We start from the raw sequence: 22462 nt of genomic DNA on the forward strand, positions 1-22462 counted from the left end.
GTTTGAACCCAGAAGAAACAAAGAAAAAAAAAACAAACTGTGATTTTAAATCAGTTTTTTTTTTTTTACTTCCAAAACACTATCATGCTCAATGAAGAATTTTAAAAGTTGCAAATGTGAACAAAGGTGTCAAATCTAACATATAAGAGGGTTACATCCAGTTCTATCATTTTATACTAAATATATTTGAGCTTGTCTCCAGTTTTACTTGGTATATCATCATCAAACTGAAACTGGCCTCATGGAGTTTACAGCCAGAACTTTAGAGGTAAATTTACAGTAGGGCTCCACGCTGCTTTGTTTTCTAGTCTGGATGTGGTGAAGAAGTCTGAATGATTTGGAGCTTTTGGAGACTCCAGAGGGTTTTAACTCTGACCGGGCTGAAGGTTTTGTTGAGCCTCCTCCCTATTAAAGCCCTCAGGTCTACTCTCCATGTAATAACTGCGCCACCCTGTGGCTAAACATCAGCACTGAAGCCATAACTTCACAAGTTCTCATTTTCAATGATTATTAACACTATTATTATGATTTGAAGCCGTGTCAGTCTTGACTGTGCGTGATGGGGAGCTCTGCTTGTGACTTTATAGATGCTCTTTATTTAGGCAGGGAATGTAATTCGGGTAAAAGTTTTCCACAATGTGCATTCACACACTAAAATAATATTAATTATATATCACGTTCTCCCAAACAACCAGCTGTTTGGTTTAAAACGAAAAAAGGAAAAGGGGACACTGTTTCTGGTTTTTCTTATTCTAGTTTTGACAGAAATATACTTTGATTATACATATTTGATTTGGATTATACTTTGGTTCCCGGACCCTATGGTCGGTGCAGGCATAAACTGATGAAAACACACACCATTATCCCTGATATTGTAATCCAATATTCGCTTTTTAGTTGCTGCCCTCTAAAGTTTCGTTTAGTCCAAAATGCCAATTCACTTAGTTGAGAAACGAAAGACACATGAGTGTTTGCCAGGAAACGACGTGTTGTTGGGTTGGGCATCATCATCCTTTATAAACAGCGGACGGATTAACATCAGTGTCTTTGACGAGCCGGTGAACAGCAGCACTGATATGACTCTTCACCACAATGACTGAGGTAGGCCCACTGTTTGATTAAACTACTTATTATTAGCATCTGAGCCAATGAACCAAATAATGTCATAATGGAAAATCAAAAATCATTTGATGCTACTTTTATTTGTCTTTTGTTGTTGTTTCTTCATAATGTATTTATGTATTTCTTCATGTAAGTGTAGCGGCTTTGTGCTCTCTCTGCGTTGTGTTATTTAGTTGAGACCAGGACATCTGGTTGGCATCCAGCCTTTTATTCCGATAACTGATAATAACATAAAAACAGCTGCATCCCTCATTACCCCACAAGGTCCGAATGCAGCTGCCCCCAGGGGTGCTGCGTTCAATACCCGTGGTTATTTAAAGATGGCAAGTGGAATCACTAATTACCTGATTAACTATGTTACATAAGCCTATGTATTTATTCATTTGCACGTTTATTTCTGCATTCATTCATTGGTCCATTTCCTGCTTCAGCGTTAGGCTTCACATAGCAGTGAGGGAGCAGGAACCTTTCATCAAACACTGATGCTGCCATAATACTATTTCCTGCTCAGATTAGAGGTTATTTTATACAGTTTATGGGTTAGACCAGTGATTTTCTAAGCGGGGTCTGTAGCACCCTGTCAGGGATCCTTAACAAGTTTACTGATGCAATGTATGAATAATGATGCAAGAATGCAAAGTTTGTCATTACTTGCAATTTTAGTGTTTACACAAAATAACTATTATATTCCTATCATATTCAAGTCCCAGACTAGGCTTATCATTGCTTCTTTTTATGCTTTTTATTATTTAATTTGATTTGTTTGTGATATTAGGCCTATAATGACAGTCTGCATATATTATAAATCTATAATATGAGCTAATTGGGGGGGGGGGGAGCCATATTTAATTGTTGATTAGACATTTTAAAAGGGAGTGAAACAAAGACAGACATTACAAACTAAACTACAACCAAAAAAAAACCTCGAACATAAATGTAGGCTATTGCTGTTAATATTTCATTTATTAACAAAAACGTTAAATACCTACTGTCAACCCCCCTCCTTCATATTATTCATTATATATATATATATATATATATATATATATATATATATATATATATATATATATATAAATTATTCAGTTCAGGAATTCAGTTGTTTTTTAGCCCAAAGAGTGCAGTCTTCATTTTTATGTGTGAGTGTGTATGTTTTGAAAAGCACTTCAAATTAAATGTGTAAAAAATAAACTTTTTTATGATTTCATTTTATTTGTTATTTTGTATATAATATATAATAAAATATTCTATTTTTAATTGGATCGCCCCCTGGTGGCGGTCTGCAGTAGATATTATAAATCTATAATATGAGCTAATAAGGGAGCAAAGCCATATTTAATTGTTGATAAGACATTTTAAAAAGGGGGTTAAACAAATACAGACATTACAAGCTAAACTACAACTAAAACAAACCTGGAAAATAAATGTAGGCTATTGCTGTTAATATTTCAGTTATTAACAAAAACGTTTAATACCTACTGTCAACCCCCCTCCTTCATTTTATTCAGATTATATATATATTTATTTTTTATTCTATATTTTACATTATAGGAATTCAGTTGTTTTTTCAGTGTGGTCTTCCTTTTCATATGTGTGAGTGTGTATGTTTTGAAAAGCACTTCAAATTAAATGTGTAAAAAAAACAATAAATTAAAGCATTGAAAAAGCTCAGGGTTAAAGAATTTGATGTGGATTGTTTCAGTTAAGTTTGAGAAAATGATGCAGTAAAGTTTTGTTCTGATTTAACTATTGCACACCTGCCCCTGTATGCCAGGCTGGAGGAAAAAAAATGCCACCTTCATGATCAGGTGATTCATAAAACTAGGCAACACTATGAACACTAGAGCAGTTTCTAACCACAAAAATTGTAGGCGGAAACACTGTAATGGTTAAGGAAACCAGCGGCTGACAGGTTTTTCTACAATGCTGCAGTGTGACTCAGCAAAAGTTATCTGATACTTTGCTTAATATACCTAGATCAATAAAAGTATTGATGTATCACAGACCTTCAGGCTTCTTGCTCTGTGTTTAAATTGTACTAAAATGAACTAACTTATCAGAAAACTTTTTAATTTAGTTGTGTGATAAAAGACTATAAATCATTTTTACAACCTGTGTTCTGGGTCCTAATTATAAATGTCTGAACCACATCCTTAGTTTTGATATGGACAAACAAACATAGAGAGGTCAATAATAATAATTATATATAAAATATAATAGAGTTCCAACAGGTGGAGGCAATACTGCCCTACAAAGTCTAACTGCAGTAACTACACAAAGGGTAAAACTGAGAAAACTGCTTTAAAGTTTTTACATTTTTTTAACTGGACAGCCAAATGGGTTATAGGTTGATAAGTGATATGACACTTATTTCTACATATATGATGATGTTATTTTTATGCTCAAAAATCATGATGATTTATTTGACCTTTGACTCCGAAAATGTAGTTACTGCACTTTGGTTTTGCATTGCTGTAAAATGATCTAATACTAATGCAAAAACAGAGTGCAGTAACTATAATGTTGTTGTCTTCCTTCAGCTTTTTTTTTTTAGTGAATAAACGTTTTAAAACTGATTTTGTTATAAGCGGTAAATGAAGTTAGTGCGGTTTGGAGTTGAATTTTGTTAGTTTTATATCATTATTTATCTGAATTAAAGCAAAATTGAAATATAAAACTGTGTCACAAGATAAAACAGACATCAAGGAGTTCATTTTTAGTTTTAACTCAATTTTGACCAAAAATGTAGTTACTGCAGTTAGGCTTTTAGGCTTTATTTATAGTATGAATATAAATAAATATATATGCAATTATTATATTACATAGGACAATTTCTTGCTGTACTTTTTTTATTTTTTATTTTACCACTTCTGTAACAATTTAGGCTACTTGTGTATTTTATCCTACTTATGATTATGGTGTTGCTAAAGCAGGGTTAGATTTATTGCAAAAATGAAATTAAAGTAGCAGAGACGGTTAGACAGTTGTATTATCAGAACCATGAACAGTTTTTCAGACATTTTGTCTCTTTTACTATTGTTGTGGAAAATGTTTTATATTAAGGGCTGGGCTGCAGGGGGATTTTTTGCTGCAATACCTCCAGTGGCCACTGGGAAATCATCAACTTTATTACAGACCCAAGGTCCAAAGGTCAAAATTGTCTGAAAGTGTTTTAAAAAAAATATATACATATGCATATATATCCATGTTTAGAACCCCGGATGTATAATAAGAACCGATGACTCCCTGTATCTGTGTCATGTGGGTTTTGGTACTTTTTATTTTCAAGAGATAAACCACAATTACATTTGTCATACATAAAGCATAGAAAGTAGGATTTAACAAGCCAGATGAGTTGAGAGTCCACGTGCCTCAAGTTTTTTTAATTTGAACTAAAGTTTGATTAAATGCTCATCCTTTAACATGCAAGTCTTAGTAGCTTTTTTGTTCTTCAAATTTATGAGTAAAGTGCTATATTGCTTGAGTTCAATAAAAAGTTTGAACATTTTGATTGTGGATGTGGAATTTACCAACAATTATCACAAGTTGAATAATATAAGTGGTGATGCTATTCATTCCATAAAACACTAAATATAATATGACTTCAATTACATTAATCTGTACAGTATCTGTAAACATTGAAAGAACAAATGAAATATAGTTTCTTTATCTGAATTACAAATAGCACATTTGGAGCTGATATTTAGCATAAATCTTTCCAACAGTTTTTTAGCAGGGTATTTTGATGTAAACTCTTCTTCTTTCAGTTTATTGTAATACAATATTTATTTGAAATACAAGATTTTTCCGTTGTGGTCACCTATGATAGAAGAGGTGTAGATCAAAAATGAAGATAAGACTTCAGCACACTGTCTAACTTGCAAGACATTCTGTATATTTATTGCAAGGTGTTGGTGCTAAGCAATTTTAGTGTTTAAACAAAATAACTATTATAGGCTATCATATTCAAGTCCCAGGCTAGGCCTATCATTGCTTCTTTTTATGCTTTTTATTATTTCATTTATTTGTTTGGTATATCAGGCCTAAAATGGCATTCTGCAGTATATATTATAAATCTACAATATGAGCCAATTAAGTGATAAGACATTTCATAAAAAGGGGGTTAAACAAATACAGACATTACAAACTAAACTACAACTAAAACAAAAATGAATTTAGGCTAATACTGTTAATATTTCAGGTATTAACAAAAACTTTAAATACCTACAGTCAACCTCCTTCATATATACATATATATATATATATATAGAGAGAGAGAGAGAGAGAGAGAGAGAGAGAGAGAGGGAGAGAGAGAGAGTGCAGTCTTCCCTTATATATTTGTGAGTGTGTATGTTCTGAAATGCACTTCAAATTGATATTCTATATTTTAAATTATAGGAATTCAGGGGTTTTTTTTAACCCAAAGAGTGCAGCTTTGGTGACGTTTTGGTGCTAAACTATCAAATGTCTTATGTAAAATGAGAAGGCGTCTTAAATAGGGAGTGGTTATGAGCCCACATAAATCAAAAACATCAGTTAGTATGAACTGACACCCAACAAGCTCATAAAACATAGCCCAAAGTATTTATATGCTGAGTGCTAATGAGTGAGGCCAAAACACCTGGATCGGCCCCTGGTGGCAGGCTGGATTATAGGTTATACATCAAAAATCTGACCTAATTGTGGAACAAAGACATATTTAATTGTTGATTAAAAAATTCAAAAATGAAGTAAAACAAACCTGGACAATACATTTAGGCTATTAGTGTTAATATTTCAGCTATTAACAAAAACTTAAAACACAGTAAACCCCCCCTCCTTCACTACACTTGGTACGTTCCACTTCCTGTATTTAAAGGCTCAGCAGCAGGGGGCGCGGTTTGTCCTCCAGCCTGCCAAGATGTCCGCTCAACAGCGACACCTTCATGACTGGTAACTCAAAAAACTAACGTGAGACTGATTAGAAATGGATTAAACGCGTGCACTGCAAACAGAGACTAATGAACCGCCAACAAAACTGAAAAAAAAAAAAACTATTTAATGGGCTGCATGTGCAATGTCCACGAGGTCTTAGCTAAACAAAACTCAAAGGAAAAAAAATAACTAAGTGTAAACTGTAGAAAACTAAAGTGTGTGCAGGAGGGTTACTTACCACATTTAAATCAACTATGTGGCAGCAGGTGCAGGTCTCTTTTAACATCACATGAGGATGAAAAGAGACGTTTGTTCTTTAATGCACTGTATTCTGACTCTTTCAGCATCCACGTCAGGAAGGATGAGTTCAAAGACAAAGAAAAAAAATCGGTGAGTTGAGATTAATTACTTTTTTTTATCACACAATGGGGAAATTCAACCTCTGCATTTACCCATCCTTATTTACACACAAGTGAACACACCACTCAATTCAATACTTACAATACAAATTTTCTTTTTGGACAACTTTTCAGGCTCAATAATCTTGCTTTAACCCCTGTTATTTGCATGACTGATCATGCATAAAACAATACATGACAATTTCATAACCACTTAGAAGGCCCTATACAGGAGATTTTAAGTTTCACTTGAAGCAACTACCTGTTTAAATTCCATACATTATTTAATCTATTTGTACCACTTTCCACTGAATGCTATGAGATTTAAAATTCATATCCATACCTGTCCTGTTTTTTAAGCTAACAAAAGTTAGTGCTGAGAGCATCATTCTTTGTGTACAAGAGGATAAAGTCAAATAAAATGTACATGTGAACATAATGAATCAGTTTAAATGGCCAACAAGGACGCAACGTTCATAACTTAATTTCAAGTACAGCACTTAACCTCTATGACCAAAAATAATATTCATACATAGGTGTGGGCTGGAGCTCTTATAGCACAACTATTTGAGGAGGACACACCCTGTGTTGATATAACTATTTAATCCTACTCCTTTTTTTTTTTTTTTTTTTTCCAGAAAGTCCTTCGGGGCAACAGCACCGCCCTTCATTGACTACCTGAAAGATATTCTACGTCGATATCCAGATGGTGGACAAATTTTGAAGGTTGGTTCAATACTGGTTATGATAATTATGTTGTAAAACATTTCATATTTTGTAACTCATACGTAGCATTCTTTATATCAGTGGATCTCCCCGCCCTGCAGCTTTCAATCTGTTAACCTCTATGTACTGTTTTATTTTTCCCCACAGGAGCTGATTCAAAATGCAGATGATGCTCAAGCCACAAAAGTGGTTTTCATCCATGATGAGAGAAGCTATGGGACTGAGAGCCTTTGGACTGATGAACTGGGACAATACCAAGGTATGCAGGGTGTTCAGACAATAGCCATGCTCTGAGGTGGTTATCAACACTACTTGTGATGTATTTTTCCAAAATACAAATGTATAATATAATATACAGTACTGTGAAAAAAATCTTAGGCAGGTGTGAAAAAATGCCTAGAAGAATTGATGCTGGTTTGAAGGCAAAGAGTGGTCACACCAAATATTGATTTGATTAAGGTTTTTCTTCTGTTAACTCACTTTGCACTTAGTTAATTGATAAAAATAAACTATTAACATTTCTATTTTTGAAAGCATTCTTATTTTACAGCATTTTTTCGCACCTGCCTCAAACATTTTTAAAGTTTGCATGTTCTGCTTTGGGTTTCCTCCCATAGTCAAGTGTGGTTGGCCAGATTGTAAGAGTAGTGTGTATTTAATAAAAGTCATGAGCACCTTCTGAAGTATTTTTTGTCTGTTTTTGCAAAGGTCCTGCTCTCTACGCCTACAACAACGCAGCTTTCACTCAAGAAGACTGGGAAGGAATTCAGACGGCAGGGAGGAGTGTCAAACGCAATGATCCAAACAAAGTCGGGAGGTTTGGAATCGGCTTCAACTCTGTTTATCACATAACAGGTAAAACTACATAAAGATAAACCCATAAACCTAAGAGTCTCAGTTTAAGTTTTTGTTTTACGTGTATAGTGAGTTAATGGGACCATTTCTGTTTTACTCTATTCACAGATTTACCAAGTATATTCAGTTCAAAGCACCTCGGGTTTCTGGACCCCCAAGAAAAAATATTTGGGGTCAGAGAGGGAGGTTTTCAGTGGTCTTTGGATGATGCAGACGATCAAGAAGATCTCATGACTATACATGATCAATTCCAACCTTTTCATGATATAGTTTCACTTCTAAGTGGACAAGAATGGTCAAAAGTCATCAAGGAGAATCAACAATTCGATGGGACAGTTTTCAGGTTCCCCTTGCGCAAAGAGGCATCAGATATCTCAGATAATCTATATGACTCCAACAAGGTGGTTGAGCTTTTTGACAGCTTCATCGCAGATGCTGACTTAAGCCTTCTGTTCCTGAAAAATGTGATCTCCGTGTCCTTGATACATATCGACGTACATGGCACTGTAAACAGCAGACTTGAAGTGAAATCGTCCGTCCCATCAAATGTTGTTCTGGAGTCCGAAGACGAGTCAATCACTGAGAGTTCAACAAGGTTCAAAGTGATAAGCCTCAACTCAAAAGACCACAAAGAAACAACGTGGCTTTTGACAACATGTACCATGAAAGAAGGCAATGTAGAAGAGCTTGATTCGCTTGCAAAAAAGTTGAGTTTTTTCCCTCAAGTTGACTTGGCATTCCCTTGTGGGGAGAAGAGAGACAGTAGAGAGAGTAGACTGAGCTGCTTCCTCCCACTCCCAAACAATGAATCCAACAAGACAGGACTCCCAGTTTATGTCAATGCGTGCTTTGGCCTCACAGACAACAGAAGACACATCAAGTGGCAAGAGGAGGACCAGAAACATGACGAACATGCTGTGTGGAACGAGTTGCTGATGAAGGAAGTGCTTCCACAAGCATACCTCATGATCATTCAAGATGCTATCAAGCTTGCTCAAGCATCTGTTCTGCCTGTCTCCTACGTGTACAATCTGTGGCCAGATATCAGCCAGATAAAGCACCGAGAAAAATGGTATGCCGTTGCTCTGGATGTTCTTGATCACTTATTCAAACAGAATGTGGCTGTCCTCTCCCTTGCCAAAAATGAGAGGCAGTTCATCACTCCATCAGAAGCTGTGTTCCCCTGTAATGGTCCAACAAGCTCTGACATTTTGGCTGCCATTGAAAGGACTTTGGTCTCCTGTGGAGAAAATCTTGTCACTTTATCAGGCAGTGTCGCAAAAGCTATAAATGAGGCTTATCCACAGCCCAGCACCCTTAAGCACGTCACCCCAACATTCCTAAGGGACATTCTTCGCAGGATGAACATGCACACCATCTCTAAAGATGACAAACTCTGGCTTTTGGAGTATGTTTTGAGTGATGGAAAATACAGAGAACTCAAGGGCCTTCAACTGCTTCCACTCAATGACGGCTCTTTCAGATCTTTCACAGACCGAGAGGAGGACACTGCTTTAATCGACAGCAATGAATTTCCAAGGTGGGTTTTAAGATTTTTGTCTTTATTCTCTTTTACAGTCTATATGAAATATATTGCTTCAGTATATTATTTGACAATTACTATCATTTTTATTTCTGCTTTGATTGAAAAGTCTGTATCCGTTAACTCACTGTACACTAAGATTATATGCAAACAAACGTATTCTTTGTGCAGAGTCTTGCTACCATGCTGCAAACACCTCTTCATCCCAGATGATCTCAGTCGAACCTGCAGTACCCACCTGAAAGAACTGGCAAGAGAAAGTAGGAAAATAATCTTAAAGAAAAGTGATTTAAAGGTTGTTTTGCATTTCTGACACGCCATAAATATTTATGTATATTTAAAACAAAATCTGTTTTTCAGATTCATTCAAGGTCATCAACATTGACGCAAACCAGGTGGCTGAATATACAAAGAAGTATCTGCCACAGGACTGGAAGCAGACGAGGACAGGGCTTGTTACCTGGAACATCAGCAGCAGTCAACATCCACCTTTAGGCTGGCTCCAAGAATTCTGGAAATTTCTCAACACTCACTTCAAAGAGTTAAGTAATTTCAGTAGAATGCCATTAATACCAGTCAGTCCCCTGTCCGCCAGTCAGCATGTATCACTAGCAAGACTAGAGCAGAAAACAACCCTCATTTTTCAGAAAAGCAAGCAGATGAACTTGCCAACACAAATAGCTCAGTTGGTGAACAAAGTTGGTGGCACAGTGGTGACAGGAAACGAGTGGCTTAAACATGAAGATCTTGACTCTTATGTGCTGTGCCCATCTCCCAGGAGTGTCATGAAAGTCTTGGTGAATTTAGATTCTCAGGATGTCATCAGAGAACTCAAAACTGCCTCTCACAAAGCACGAGAAGAACTGAAAGATTATCTTTCTCGCCTGGATTCTCTTTCAGTCACTGAGAAAGATTTACTCTCAAAGTTGCCTCTTTTTCAAACCATGAAAGGATCAAGTGTTGCAGTTCAATCAAAACAGGCTGTGCTTCTAATTTCTGGTCTAAAAGTACCAACAGACTTCCCCATGCCTGATTCGGTTGTGCAGTGTGCAAATGAGGCTGATCGCAGACTGTTACAGCTGCTCAAAGTTAATATCATGGATACTGCACAAGCAGCCAATCTCCTCATTGACTGCATTGAGAAGGGAGCATGCAGAAAAGAAGACACTGGGAAAATCATGACTTGGATTTTACAGAATGGCGAGATCCTTCTCTCTCAAAATCAGACATTGAGACGCAGATGCAAGGACTTGAGCTTCATTGAAATGAATGGAAAGCTGAAAAAAGCCTCAGACTTTTTTGACCCAAGAATTGCAACCTTTAAAGTAATTTTTGAGTCAGATTTCTTTCCCCCACCATTGTACACTCACACGTCACAAATGCTTCAAAGCCTAACAGAGCTTGGATTGCTCAATAAAGAAGTAGACGTGTCACCTGAGCACTTGTTGCATGCCGCAACACTGATTGACAGTAAACATGTCAGCTCTCAAGCTGAGGCTCTCAAAAGAGCTAAGGTGCTCTTGAAGATGTTGGATACTAATGATCTGCTCTCGAAGTTCTCTCATGAGCAGCTTCATCGCCTCAAAATGCTAAGATGGGTCCCATGTGCTAAACCTGGCAGTGAACACTGCAACGACAAATCTCAGACAAGCTGTTTCTTCTGTCCAGATGAAATAAGACATTCTATGTACGAGGACATTGTTGGGCATGCAATGCCTCTGGTGGGAAGTTTCAGTAACAGAGTTAGCAGCCAACTTGGTCTTCAACGCCTACCCCCACCTGAAAAAGTTACAGAGAATTTGACAGTGTTGAAATCAAAAGCACAGAAAATGTTTGACCCTGACACAAATGTGGATTTCAAGAGAAAGTTGCACAGCATTTACAAACACATGCAAGACCACATCTCAGAATTTTCAACAATGATGAAAAAGGACAAATCCTGGCTGTGGAGCCACAACCACTTTGTATCGCCACAGGATCTGGTCCTAGACTACCCATGTAATCTTGATCTGAGCGCCTACATTGGGAAGGTCCCAAAGGAATTTCTGGCATACAACAAGTTGCTCCAGGAGTTTGGCCTAAGAACATTGCTTTCAGATGAAGAAGTTATTGGTATTCTTCATTCCATCAAGCAAACCATTGAAGGAAGACAACTGCCATTTGCAACATCCTCTGAGGTAAAAGTGTCAATTGAAATTCTGAACTGGCTGTGGAAAGAGAAGAAGACGGTTCAGGATGACATCCCAGTGCCAGTCCTCATAGAGGGTGACCAACATACCCTTAAACCACTGTCAACGGCAGTCTTCTGCGATGTGAGCAAGAATGGGTTGAAAGAGCTGAAGCACAACCAGGAAGAAATTCATGTTGTACATGAGGAAATCCCAAGAGCAGCTGCTGAATGGTTTAATATCCAATTTCTCAGCACCCACATTCTCCATCCGGAGTTTGTGGGAATTGAACAGTGTGGACAATCTGAACCGATAACAACAAGGATTAAAAACATTCTTAAAGAGTATGATGAAGAAAGTGACATCTTCAAGGAGCTCATTCAAAATGCAGAGGATGCTGGGGCAGAAGCCTGTAAATTCTTGGTAGATTTCAGAGTGCACAAAGACGCCCCTGATAGTCTCATTGACCCTGACATGACCCTTTGCCAAGGACCTTGCCTGTGGGCATTTAATAATGAGCAGTTCACACCTGAGGATTGGAAAAATATTGTCAGAGTTGGAGCTGCCTCAAAGGAAAACAAGGTGGAAAAAATAGGAAAGTTTGGACTTGGATTCAACACTGTGTACCATGTGACAGATGTTCCTTCCATCCTCAGTGGCAACAGTCTTCTCATACTTGATCCAAATGTAACTCACCTCAAGAAGCACATCAAACATAAAACAAATCCTGGAATCAAGCTGGATCTCGCTCAGCAGGGACTTTTTCGTTGGTTTCCTGGTCAGTTTGGACCATACGAACGCATTTTTGATTGTAATTTAAGCAGACAAAGTCCTCCTGAACCTTATCCAGGCACTTTGATCAAACTGCCTTTCCGAACTGAAGAAGAGGCTGTTGAGTCAGAAATAAGTTCAAAGGTGTATCACAAACACAATATCATCTCTTTTCAACAGCACTTCACCAACAATTCACAAACTCACCTGCTGTTTTTGAAAAACATCAACACACTGTCTCTACAAAGTATCTCAAACGAAGCATCAACTCCACCAAGAGATGACCAAATAGAAACTGTCTTCACTGTCTCCAAAACCACAGTGAATACAAACAGGATTCCTGATGAAACCGTGTCAAAGCAGCACCAAGCTGAGAAATCATTGATGAAACTTGATAAAAAGTGCAAAGAGGTAATTGATTCCTGCACAGTCAACATTGTCCAAATAACAAGTCAGCAATCTGGTGTAACTGAAGTCCAGTCCTGGCTCCTGTACAACTGCTTTGGGACACATCAGTCTTTGCAAATGGCCCTTCAAGAAAACAAGCAAGCCAAGTTCTCTTTGCCCGTTGGGGGGATTGCTGTGCCTTTGCAAAAACATCCAGATACTGGAAAGCTGGCCTCATTACAAACAGATCTTGTTGGACAGGCATTTTGCTTCCTTCCTCTTTCCATTCACACAGGTCTTCCAGTCAATGTAAATGGAACATTTGCTGTGACGAGCAACCGAAAAGGTCTGTGGGAGAGTGGGGTCAAACATGACTGGAACAAAGCCCTTCTACAGGATCCTGTAGTGAAGGCATACATCACTGCACTTTTGGCACTTAAGGAAATGTCTGAAAACAAGCAACTGGAAAAATACTATTATCACACTGTTTGGCCTGATCGAGAGAAAGTGAGTGAAATCTTCAAGCCTTTGGTTGATGCATTGTACTCCATCATTGCTCACCAGTCCACTGGCCCAAAGCTCTTCAGTGATGGAGAACATTGGTGCTCAATGAACAATGCCATATTTCTACACGAGAGGATTGAGGAGGATAAAGACATCTTCATGCTTGCCGTGCAGGTGTGCAAGAAACACATAAAAGCACCCAACCATGTTATTCCTCTTCCACTGTGGTTGAGAAATAGCTTCAAACAGTCAGGCCTTGAAACGGTTTTACTGAACAGAACATGGAACTGGGACAAGTTTTACCAAGAAGCAGTGTTTAACAACCTTGGTACCATGGACCCTGAGAGCAGAGATACTCTCGTGCTGCATGCTATTGACCTTAACATCAAAGAAATTAACAGTTTACTGGTCCGCTATCCTTGCATCCCCACAAAAAGCGGAGAGCTCCAGTATATCAGGAAACTTGTGAATCCGACAGGGAAAGTGGCCTGTCTTTTTGAATCAGAGAAAGGACGCTTGCTTGGCGGCACCAAAAATGACTTTTGCGCCCCCAAAAGGATTCAGCGCTTGTTGGAACTTGGAATGGCAAATGATCATCTCTCACTGGAAGACATCACAGAGAAGGCAAGCACAATCCCCAAAACCTGGACCACTGACAAAGAGAAAGCATATGGGCATTTGAATTGCCTTCTTGAACTTTTGAAGGATCATATGAATGACAAAGACTCTCTCCACTGGGAAACACTGAGGATGACTGAACTTCTCCCAGCATTTTCCCCTGGTGATACAAAGATGGAAAGGAATGTCATACTTAGAAGGCCCACAGATGTATTTAGTGAAAAATGCTCCCCACTCGTTAACATGACACAACATGTTCTGGATCATACCAATCTGGAAATACACAAAACCGATCCAGTACTGCAAATTCTGGGAGTCCATGACAGTCCAGGGCCTGAGAAAGTGATTCAGCAACTTCAAGAAGCATGTGAGAAATCTCAATCCATTGACAGATCCATGCTCACCAAAATAGCATTGGAATGCTATAGATTTCTGGATCATTGGCTCATTGATGGTGGGGACTCCACATTCATTGCACGAACAGCAAATTCATTTCCCTTCATTCTTGTCGGCAGTACATTTGCAAATGTGAGTCGTGTAGCTGAAAATGAGCAATTTGAAGCAAAACCTTATCTCTATTTACTTCCATCGCTCTTCAGTGATTTCAGGACGCTTTGGGAATGTGTAGGTGTTGAAAAAGGTTTTACAACCAGTCAGTTTCTAACTGTTCTCAAGGAGATGCACTCTCAACATAGTAACAAGACCCTACCAAAGAAGGACCTGTCAATTTGCCTCACAATTTTAAGAGCCATACATGAAGGTAAAGGGAAAACAGTTGACTGTAAGATACCAAACAAAGATGGTGTCTTACAACCTGCAAGCGAGATGTTTTACAATGACAGCCCATGGATGCCAGTTGCTCCAGGTGTCACATTATGTCATGAGAATATCTCGCGTGTTATGGCTAAGCACTTTGGAATCAAAACCACCAGGCATCATACCCTGCAAAACTATGAGATTGAGAACATTTCACCATTTGCTTTTGAGTTTGAACAGCATGAAGACCTGACTGTTCGAATCAAAAACATAATTTCAGCCTATCCAGCAAAGAAGGATATCCTTAAAGAGCTTATCCAAAATGCTGACGATGCAGAGGCAACAGAAATTCACTTTGTTTGGGACAGACGACGGCATGGCACAGAAAAAACATTTGGGAAGAAATGGAACCAATTGCAGGGTCCAGCACTGTGTGTGTTTAACAACAAAGTGTTTTCTGATGCTGACCTGGCTGGAATTCAACAGTTAGGAGAAGGAGGAAAGCACAACTCTCCAGGGAAGACAGGGAAGTATGGAGTAGGATTCAACTCTGTTTACCATCTGACTGACTGCCCCTCCATCCTCACTGGAGATGAGCTACTCTGCATTTCTGATCCTAATCGAAAATACATTGAAAGTCCTTCAGACAAACCACCAGCTGGCACTGGCTATAGACTACCTGACACTTTCAAGAACATGTACATGGACGTCTACAAATCCTTTCTTCCAGACGAATTTCATCTTAAAGACGGGACCATGTTCAGATTACCTCTGAGGATGGGTATCATGGCAAACAACTCTAAAATATCACAGCAGGGCGTCACTGACCATGACATGGAAGAACTATGCTCTGAACTTTCAAAAGATCCCGAAGGACTAATTCTGTTCCTGAAAAACATCTGCAAAATAAAAGTCCACGAAATCAATGAGCATTCAGGACAACTCAAAACCATCTTCGTGGTTGAAAAAAGCCTGCCGCAGAAATGCAGCGAAACAAAAGATGCTTTTGTCAAACTTCAACAAATTGCGCTGCAATCGGACACACCAGTAACACCTAAGGAGGTCATCTATGGCACCTTGATTTCAACCTCAGATAAAAGACAAACTACATGGATCATTGCAGAGCAGTTTGGCTCTTCCAAAAACAATGGTGATGATGAACTAACACCATTGGAGAAACTTCCCCAAGCAGCAATAGCAGCACAGGTGAGCTCAAAAATCAAGAGTTCAGATGTGGCTCCACCCAGCCCCATAGATTTTAAGGGAGAAGCTTTTTGTTCCCTCCCTTTGCCAGGGAAAACTGGACTGCCAGTGCATGTCAATGCAAATTTTGAGGTAGATTCTGCCAGGAGAAATCTTTGGAAAGAAGATGGACAGGGTCTAAAATCTAACTGGAATGAATATTTGAAACAAAATGTCATTGCTCCACTGTATGCAGATCTCCTTCATTACATCAGCTGTAGCACTGCAGAAAAGAAAGTTGATCCTGCACATATTGAGTCACACTACTTGTGTTTTTGGCCAACTGTGTCTAAATATGTTGGCCAGGATTGGCATGAAATGATACATGAGGTATACAGATCAATCAAAGAAAGAGGCCTGAATGTGATTCCATTTCTGAGGAGTTCAACACAAACAATTGGAGGCCATGAATTTAGGACGCACTCTTTGAACTGGTGTGATGTCAAAGAAACTGAAACAACTCAGGCACCTTACCTGCTACACTGGATAAGTGATGAGATTAATCCCATTTTGGAAGATCTTGGAATGAAATTGGTTCCTCCTTCCATGCTAAAAGTTTGGAAAAGTTTCAAATCCGCTGGCATTGAACTGAACGACGTGAATCCTTCAACTGTGCGGACTTTCCTAAGAGAGAAAAGACTCAATGACTCAACCCAAACAGATGAGGGTTTACCCCTACCCGTAAGTGCCACTCTGATCAAAGATGCAACAAGATGTTCAACACTCTTGAGTTTCTGCTTAAGAGATTTCGACTTGAAAAAGACCAACTCCAGTTCACTCAATGGGCTTCCACTTCTTCTCACAAGAGATAACGTTTTGAGAGTGTTTAACTCCAAATCTCCCAAGTTGATATCAAGATATGACCGTCTGTTCTCTGGCTACGAGGACCAGTTTGCAGACCATAAGACCAACAGAGAACACATTAAAGTTCTAGAAACTTTAAACCTTGTCAAAAGCTTGACACTTCCCTGTGCAGCAGAATATCTGAAGCCGTTAATTCAGCAGCGTCTTCAGAATTGTGAAGTTGATCCACACAGTGGTCTTCATGTCCCAAACGAGAACATGATGAACTGGCTGAAATCCCTTTGGGCGTTCTTAACAAGTCAAATTAAACCTGCAACATCTGGTGGTGATGAACAAAGTCCGGCATTAAGTGATGTGAGGCAGCTCTTCAATGAATGCTGCATCTTACCTGTTGTGTGTCCAAGGTTGAACAACAAACACTTCCTGCAAGCGATGAAAGACATGCCAAGTGTGATTCAGTTTGCCACAGACCGAGATATATCAAGCATCCTCTTTAAACTTGGTTTTTTGAAGCTAAACAATGGGTTCTTCTCAGAGATACATGTAGGCCGGCAGGATCATTCACTTCTACACTCAGAACTTATGAATGTGAATGATCAAGGTTGTGTGTTGGACCAGGTCTACAACATTAACCGCTCAGAGTTTTCCCAGCTTTCCATTGATGAGATGAAAGAGCTTCAGTTTTTCCTGCAGTCTGGAATATCAAAGTCCAAAGACAAACAAGCATACCAGAGAAAGCTCAAATCCTTGCCATTATTTGAAACAGTACATGGTAACCGAGTGAGGATTGATGGGCTTGGAGAAGTATTTATCCTACACAGCATCTATTCAAAGAGATTTCCAGACTTGTTCAATCTGCCCAACAGTAACAGCATTTTTCTCAAAAACAATCCAGAGAACTGCAGTCTGTCAGAAACACTGAACATCAAAACCCTGACTGATATGGACTATTTCATGAAGTTCATTCTGCCCATTGTACACACATTCACAGAAATCAAGATGCTTCACTGCCTCAAACTGTTACTGTCACTACCATTCCAATCTTCTGACGAAAAGGACACAATCATCTCCTCAATGAAGACGGTGAAATTGATTCGCAATTCTCAAGGCAGTCTGGAGGCAGCATCGTACTACTTTGATGAAAGTGTGGAGCTATATCGGAAGATGTTGCCCCAAGAGAGATTTGTGCCTCAGAGATTTTGGACTGAGTTGTGTGAAGAAAATCCACACACACTAAGACAACTAAAAGACTTACTCAGGGACCTTGGAATGAAGTCTATTGTGTCAAAAGATGACATAATAACATTTGCACAGCAGTTAGAAACTGAAGCAAAAGGAAATGGCCAACTTAAGGAGCTGAAACAGAAATCATCATTAATTTTCAAAGCAGCCTGGAATATAGTGTGTTACAGCAACAAAGAGGAAAGGTTGCTGGAGAGCATAGCTGACATCAAGTTCATGTTTCCAGTGAAAATTCAAAAAGAACTGTGCAACTATCATCAACCATTTGCTGCTGAGAAAACTGCTGTTAAAATCAGAGGATCTTTGATGGATGGCGATGCTAAGCATCAGGAACTGATTTGGTCATCAATGCCAATTATAGACATACCAGTTCATAAGTCACCAATGTTCCTGAAAATGATGAAAAATGCAGGAGCTCATGAACAACCACCTACACTCTGTGTAACCAGTAACATGAGCAACATCTGTCAGTCGCCCTGTAAAACTGACCAGTTGATCGAAACGCGTGCTAAGGTGTTTCGAAGTGCTTATGCCTACCTTCAAGCAAATGTGTTTCAAGGCCAACAATTGGCTGGTCTTCCTGTTGTGTTGGTTGAAAAAGACAAAGAAATTGTGAGACCTGATGATGCGTCTTTTTCACTCCCCCATCACCGTGAGTTCAGGCCATATTTGTACAGCATTTCCTCAAAGGATGTCATGTTTGAAGACTTCTTCAGGAAAATTGGTGTAAAGGACCGACCTACTGCAGTGCAGTATTGTAATGTTCTTGAAGCAGTCTATGTGGATTCCTGTGAAAAACCGCAACTAAACCCAAACCAACAGATAACTGTGAAACGTGCTGTTGAGCAGTTTTTCAAGTTAATCAAAACTCCAGGAGACCAGACGCTTGTTGATGATGTAAAGACTTTGTATCTTCCTGCAGTAGATGGTAAATTATACCCCTCACACACACTCTACTACAACGACACAGCGTGTGAGACCAAAAGGCTGGAAAAATCGCTGGAGAATAAGTTCCTGTTGCTTGAGAAACTCAGTGAATGTCATTTAGGCAGTGACAGATATGAGCATCATCGGTTACTGCAATTGCTGCCTGAGAAATTTAGGCCTAAAATGCTGACTCAAATCACAGAGGAGAGAGTGGAGGAAGCATACATGCAGTTTTGTGAGCTTGAGCCACACTGTGAGTTTAGTGGATGGTTTGAGAAACATCTGTCTTCAGGAGCATTTACACATGGACTAATTTGTCTTATAAGGGAGCAGTCTCAAGGAAAAATAACACAAGAAGAGGCTACAGACATGTGCAAGAAGACTTTTGGCAGTATTCGTATTGTCTGCTGCGAAAGTCTGAAAACAAAGCTGTTTGTGAATAAACAGCCACTACACAAAACTGCAATTGAAACCAACGTTTTTGTCAAAAGAGAGCAACAAGTTTGCATCTTTTACTTGAAACACAACAACGACATAGCTCCCAAGGTGATTAATCGCATCTGTATGACACTGGCAAAGGAGATTAATGCTCTTTTAGGTATGAGAATGGCATTAGATCACCTCCTTGTCCTCGGACAACTTCTCCTTTGTGACAGCCTGCAAGATGTTCTGACAACTCTGGCTGAGAATGGGATCCATGACAGTGCTGAGACTGCGAGCAACCTCCTCAATCCACCGGCCCCTGGAACAGAAATTCCTGAGGAATGGCATGATTCCTTAGACATGAACATCCTCAATAACTTTGAAGAGGGGGAATATGTTGGCTACAGCACTAACAACAAGTATATCTATGCAGTTATTGTTGAAGAACTGCCTAGGCAGGCTGGACTATATTCTCAGAGATACAGGATAGATATCGGAGAAGATGAGCCAGTTGAAGTCAGTTGTCTTGACCTGTATCAGTTTAAACGACAGAAGAAGACAGAACCCGAGGAGAGGACTTGCACATCTGCCGAATCTTCTTGCACGGATCTAGTGCCACTATCAGGAGCTGTGCCACATTCTTCCCAACCATCAAATACAAGTTCCTCATCTTCAAGATCCTCACCAGCCTCTATTGACGAAGCTAAACAGGAAATAGACAAATGTTTAGCAGAGATCTGGACTCTTCCTAAGGAGGAGAAAGATAAAGCCATCAAACGACTGTACCTTAGATGGCATCCTGACAAAAACCCTGACTGCCCACTTCTCGCCACTGAGGCATTCAAATACTTGAAGAATCAAATTGATGAGCTCAGTAAAGGAAAAGGCCATGGCAAAGGCAATAGTGGAGGCTCATCCTACCCAAGTGGAAACTTTAATTTCAGCGACCACTTTCGGCAATGGGATCAGGAAGCCAGGTATCACAGAAATAGTCGAGAGCGATTCTCTAGAGGCTCCTACAACTTTTGGACCCATAATGATGTCCCGAAGCCGAACAAAGAGGAGGCCCAGCGCTGGTGTAGACAAGCTCGCTGTGATCTCAACGCAGCTCAAAAAGACATGAGTGGGGCGAGCACAGAGTGGTGTCTGTTCAAAATCCATCAAGCAGTGGAAAAGTCTCTCATAGCTGCAAAGTATAAAAAGGATGGCCAGCATCCAACAGACTGCTCCATTTCAGCCCTTGCTGCAAAAGTTTCCCTTTACAACCCCCAACTGAGAGTTCTGCCTGAAATTGTGCGGAATCTGAAGACACTGGGAGTGGACGCCAAAAAAACTCAATATCCAAACTGCCATCCATTTCCCCATATTCCCAACGATCGCTTCAAATCAGAGAATGAAATGTTGGCGCTGGACAAGGCATCTGAGCTTCTCAGTAAAGTAGAGGCATATGTGAACTAGGGATTTAAGACTAACAGGGTCAGTTCAAGATGCTTTCAGATCTATATTGTGATAATATTACAAATAAACAAAAGTGATTTTTTTTTTGTTTAACAGGATAGAAAAATACTGTGAAAATTCTTCAGAAAGATTGTTTAATTTCTGAGTAACTGCTGAAAATGTAAACATCAAAGACTTTTGTGAGTTGTAAAAATGTATCACAACTCATCGAAAACCAATGTGCTCGCTGCATTCCTTTGTTATGAAAATACATATTTTTTATTATTTTTTCTCTCCATTGAAAACATTTACAACTAATCACTGAGGACGATTATAATCTCTATCAATTTGTATTGAAAATGAAAAGATGTGCTCTTTTTTTCTATGTAAACATTTATAACTACTCATTGAGGGCCAATTTAATTTCTATCTTATTTTGTTATGAAAAATGTGAATGTATGTTGTTGTTGTTTTTTGCAAGGTAAACATTTACAACTACTCATTGAGAACCAAGATAATCCTTTGCAAAGAAAAAGCCTGTCAACTTTTTTTGTTGTAGTTTATAACTACTCATTGGGAACCAAGATAATCTCATTATTACATTGTTATGAAAATGCAAATATAATCTTTTTGCAGTGTTGTGAACATGTATAACTAATCGAAGACAAGTATAATCTCTGTCTTACTTTGTAACAAAAATGCTAACTTTTTTTTCCTATGTTAATGCTTAAAGCACATCTGAATTGTTATGAAAATACAAATTACATTTTTCTTGCAATGTTGTCAACATTTATGGCTACTCATTGAGGACAGATAATCTCTTTATTACTTTGTTATGAAAATATAAACTTGTTTCTTCTGGTTTCAAAACATCTTTCCAAAGGGTAGCATTTGAAAGTTAGCCAGCTGGCTATCACTGATATATTTTTACAGAGATGTAGACAACGGTTAATGTGCGTTGCCCTAATAAATGAATAAAATGAAATGTTGTGGCTCTGGTTATAATGTATAACTTCTCACTGAGGATCAATATAACCACTGTAAGACTTTATGTAATGCAAATATAAAGAGGTTTGGGGAATTTTGATGACCATTTTTCTTACAGATTTTCAAAATACAATATATTTAAATTGAATTGGGTTGCAACCCACTTATTGTATGGGGGAGATTTCTGCCATAATTAAAATATTCTATTAAATCTGTAGGCCAAAGGGACAAATTTTCATATACCATCTGTTAAAGATGGTATAACGACTCCTGCCTCTAAACTCTACCTGGTGTCAGACCGTTTCACCTTGTTGCTCAGAGGTGAAAGTTTGACGGACCTTCTCTTAGGAACGGTTGATAAGGTAGGAATGTACAAGGACCGTTCAAGGGAGGAGTTTTGCGAACGGTCAGTTGCTTAGTGGTCTTGAATAATAAATTACAGTGAATTCTATGTAAAAAAAAAAAAAATATATATATATATATATATATGTATATCATTTTTATGAATGTAAAATTAACCCATAAGAACCCAGATGCATTTATCCTTTTAGGAAAATTATGGGGGATATACCACAGACCAAATGGACCACATGAAACACATTTCTAATGTTTTTTTATAAAAAATACTACCCCTAAAT

General features: G+C 38.6%; 1 protein-coding gene across 1 annotated transcript; it reads left to right on the forward strand.

The window, feature by feature from the left end:
* The first annotated feature begins 925 nt into the window (after nt 1–925).
* LOC131978494 (sacsin-like) lies at nt 926–21822 on the forward strand. The gene is made up of 8 exons (XM_059342151.1): nt 926–1101; nt 6381–6426; nt 7073–7160; nt 7308–7419; nt 7869–8015; nt 8124–9555; nt 9730–9818; nt 9919–21822. Exons 2-8 carry the CDS (start codon nt 6398–6400, stop codon nt 20856–20858), a joined length of 12837 nt encoding a protein of 4278 aa, XP_059198134.1. The 5' UTR covers nt 926–1101; nt 6381–6397; the 3' UTR covers nt 20859–21822.
* The last annotated feature ends 640 nt before the right edge of the window (nt 21823–22462 follow it).

This window comes from Centropristis striata, chromosome 10, assembly GCF_030273125.1.
Source record: "Centropristis striata isolate RG_2023a ecotype Rhode Island chromosome 10, C.striata_1.0, whole genome shotgun sequence".
Classification (NCBI taxonomy): domain Eukaryota; kingdom Metazoa; phylum Chordata; class Actinopteri; order Perciformes; family Serranidae; genus Centropristis; species Centropristis striata.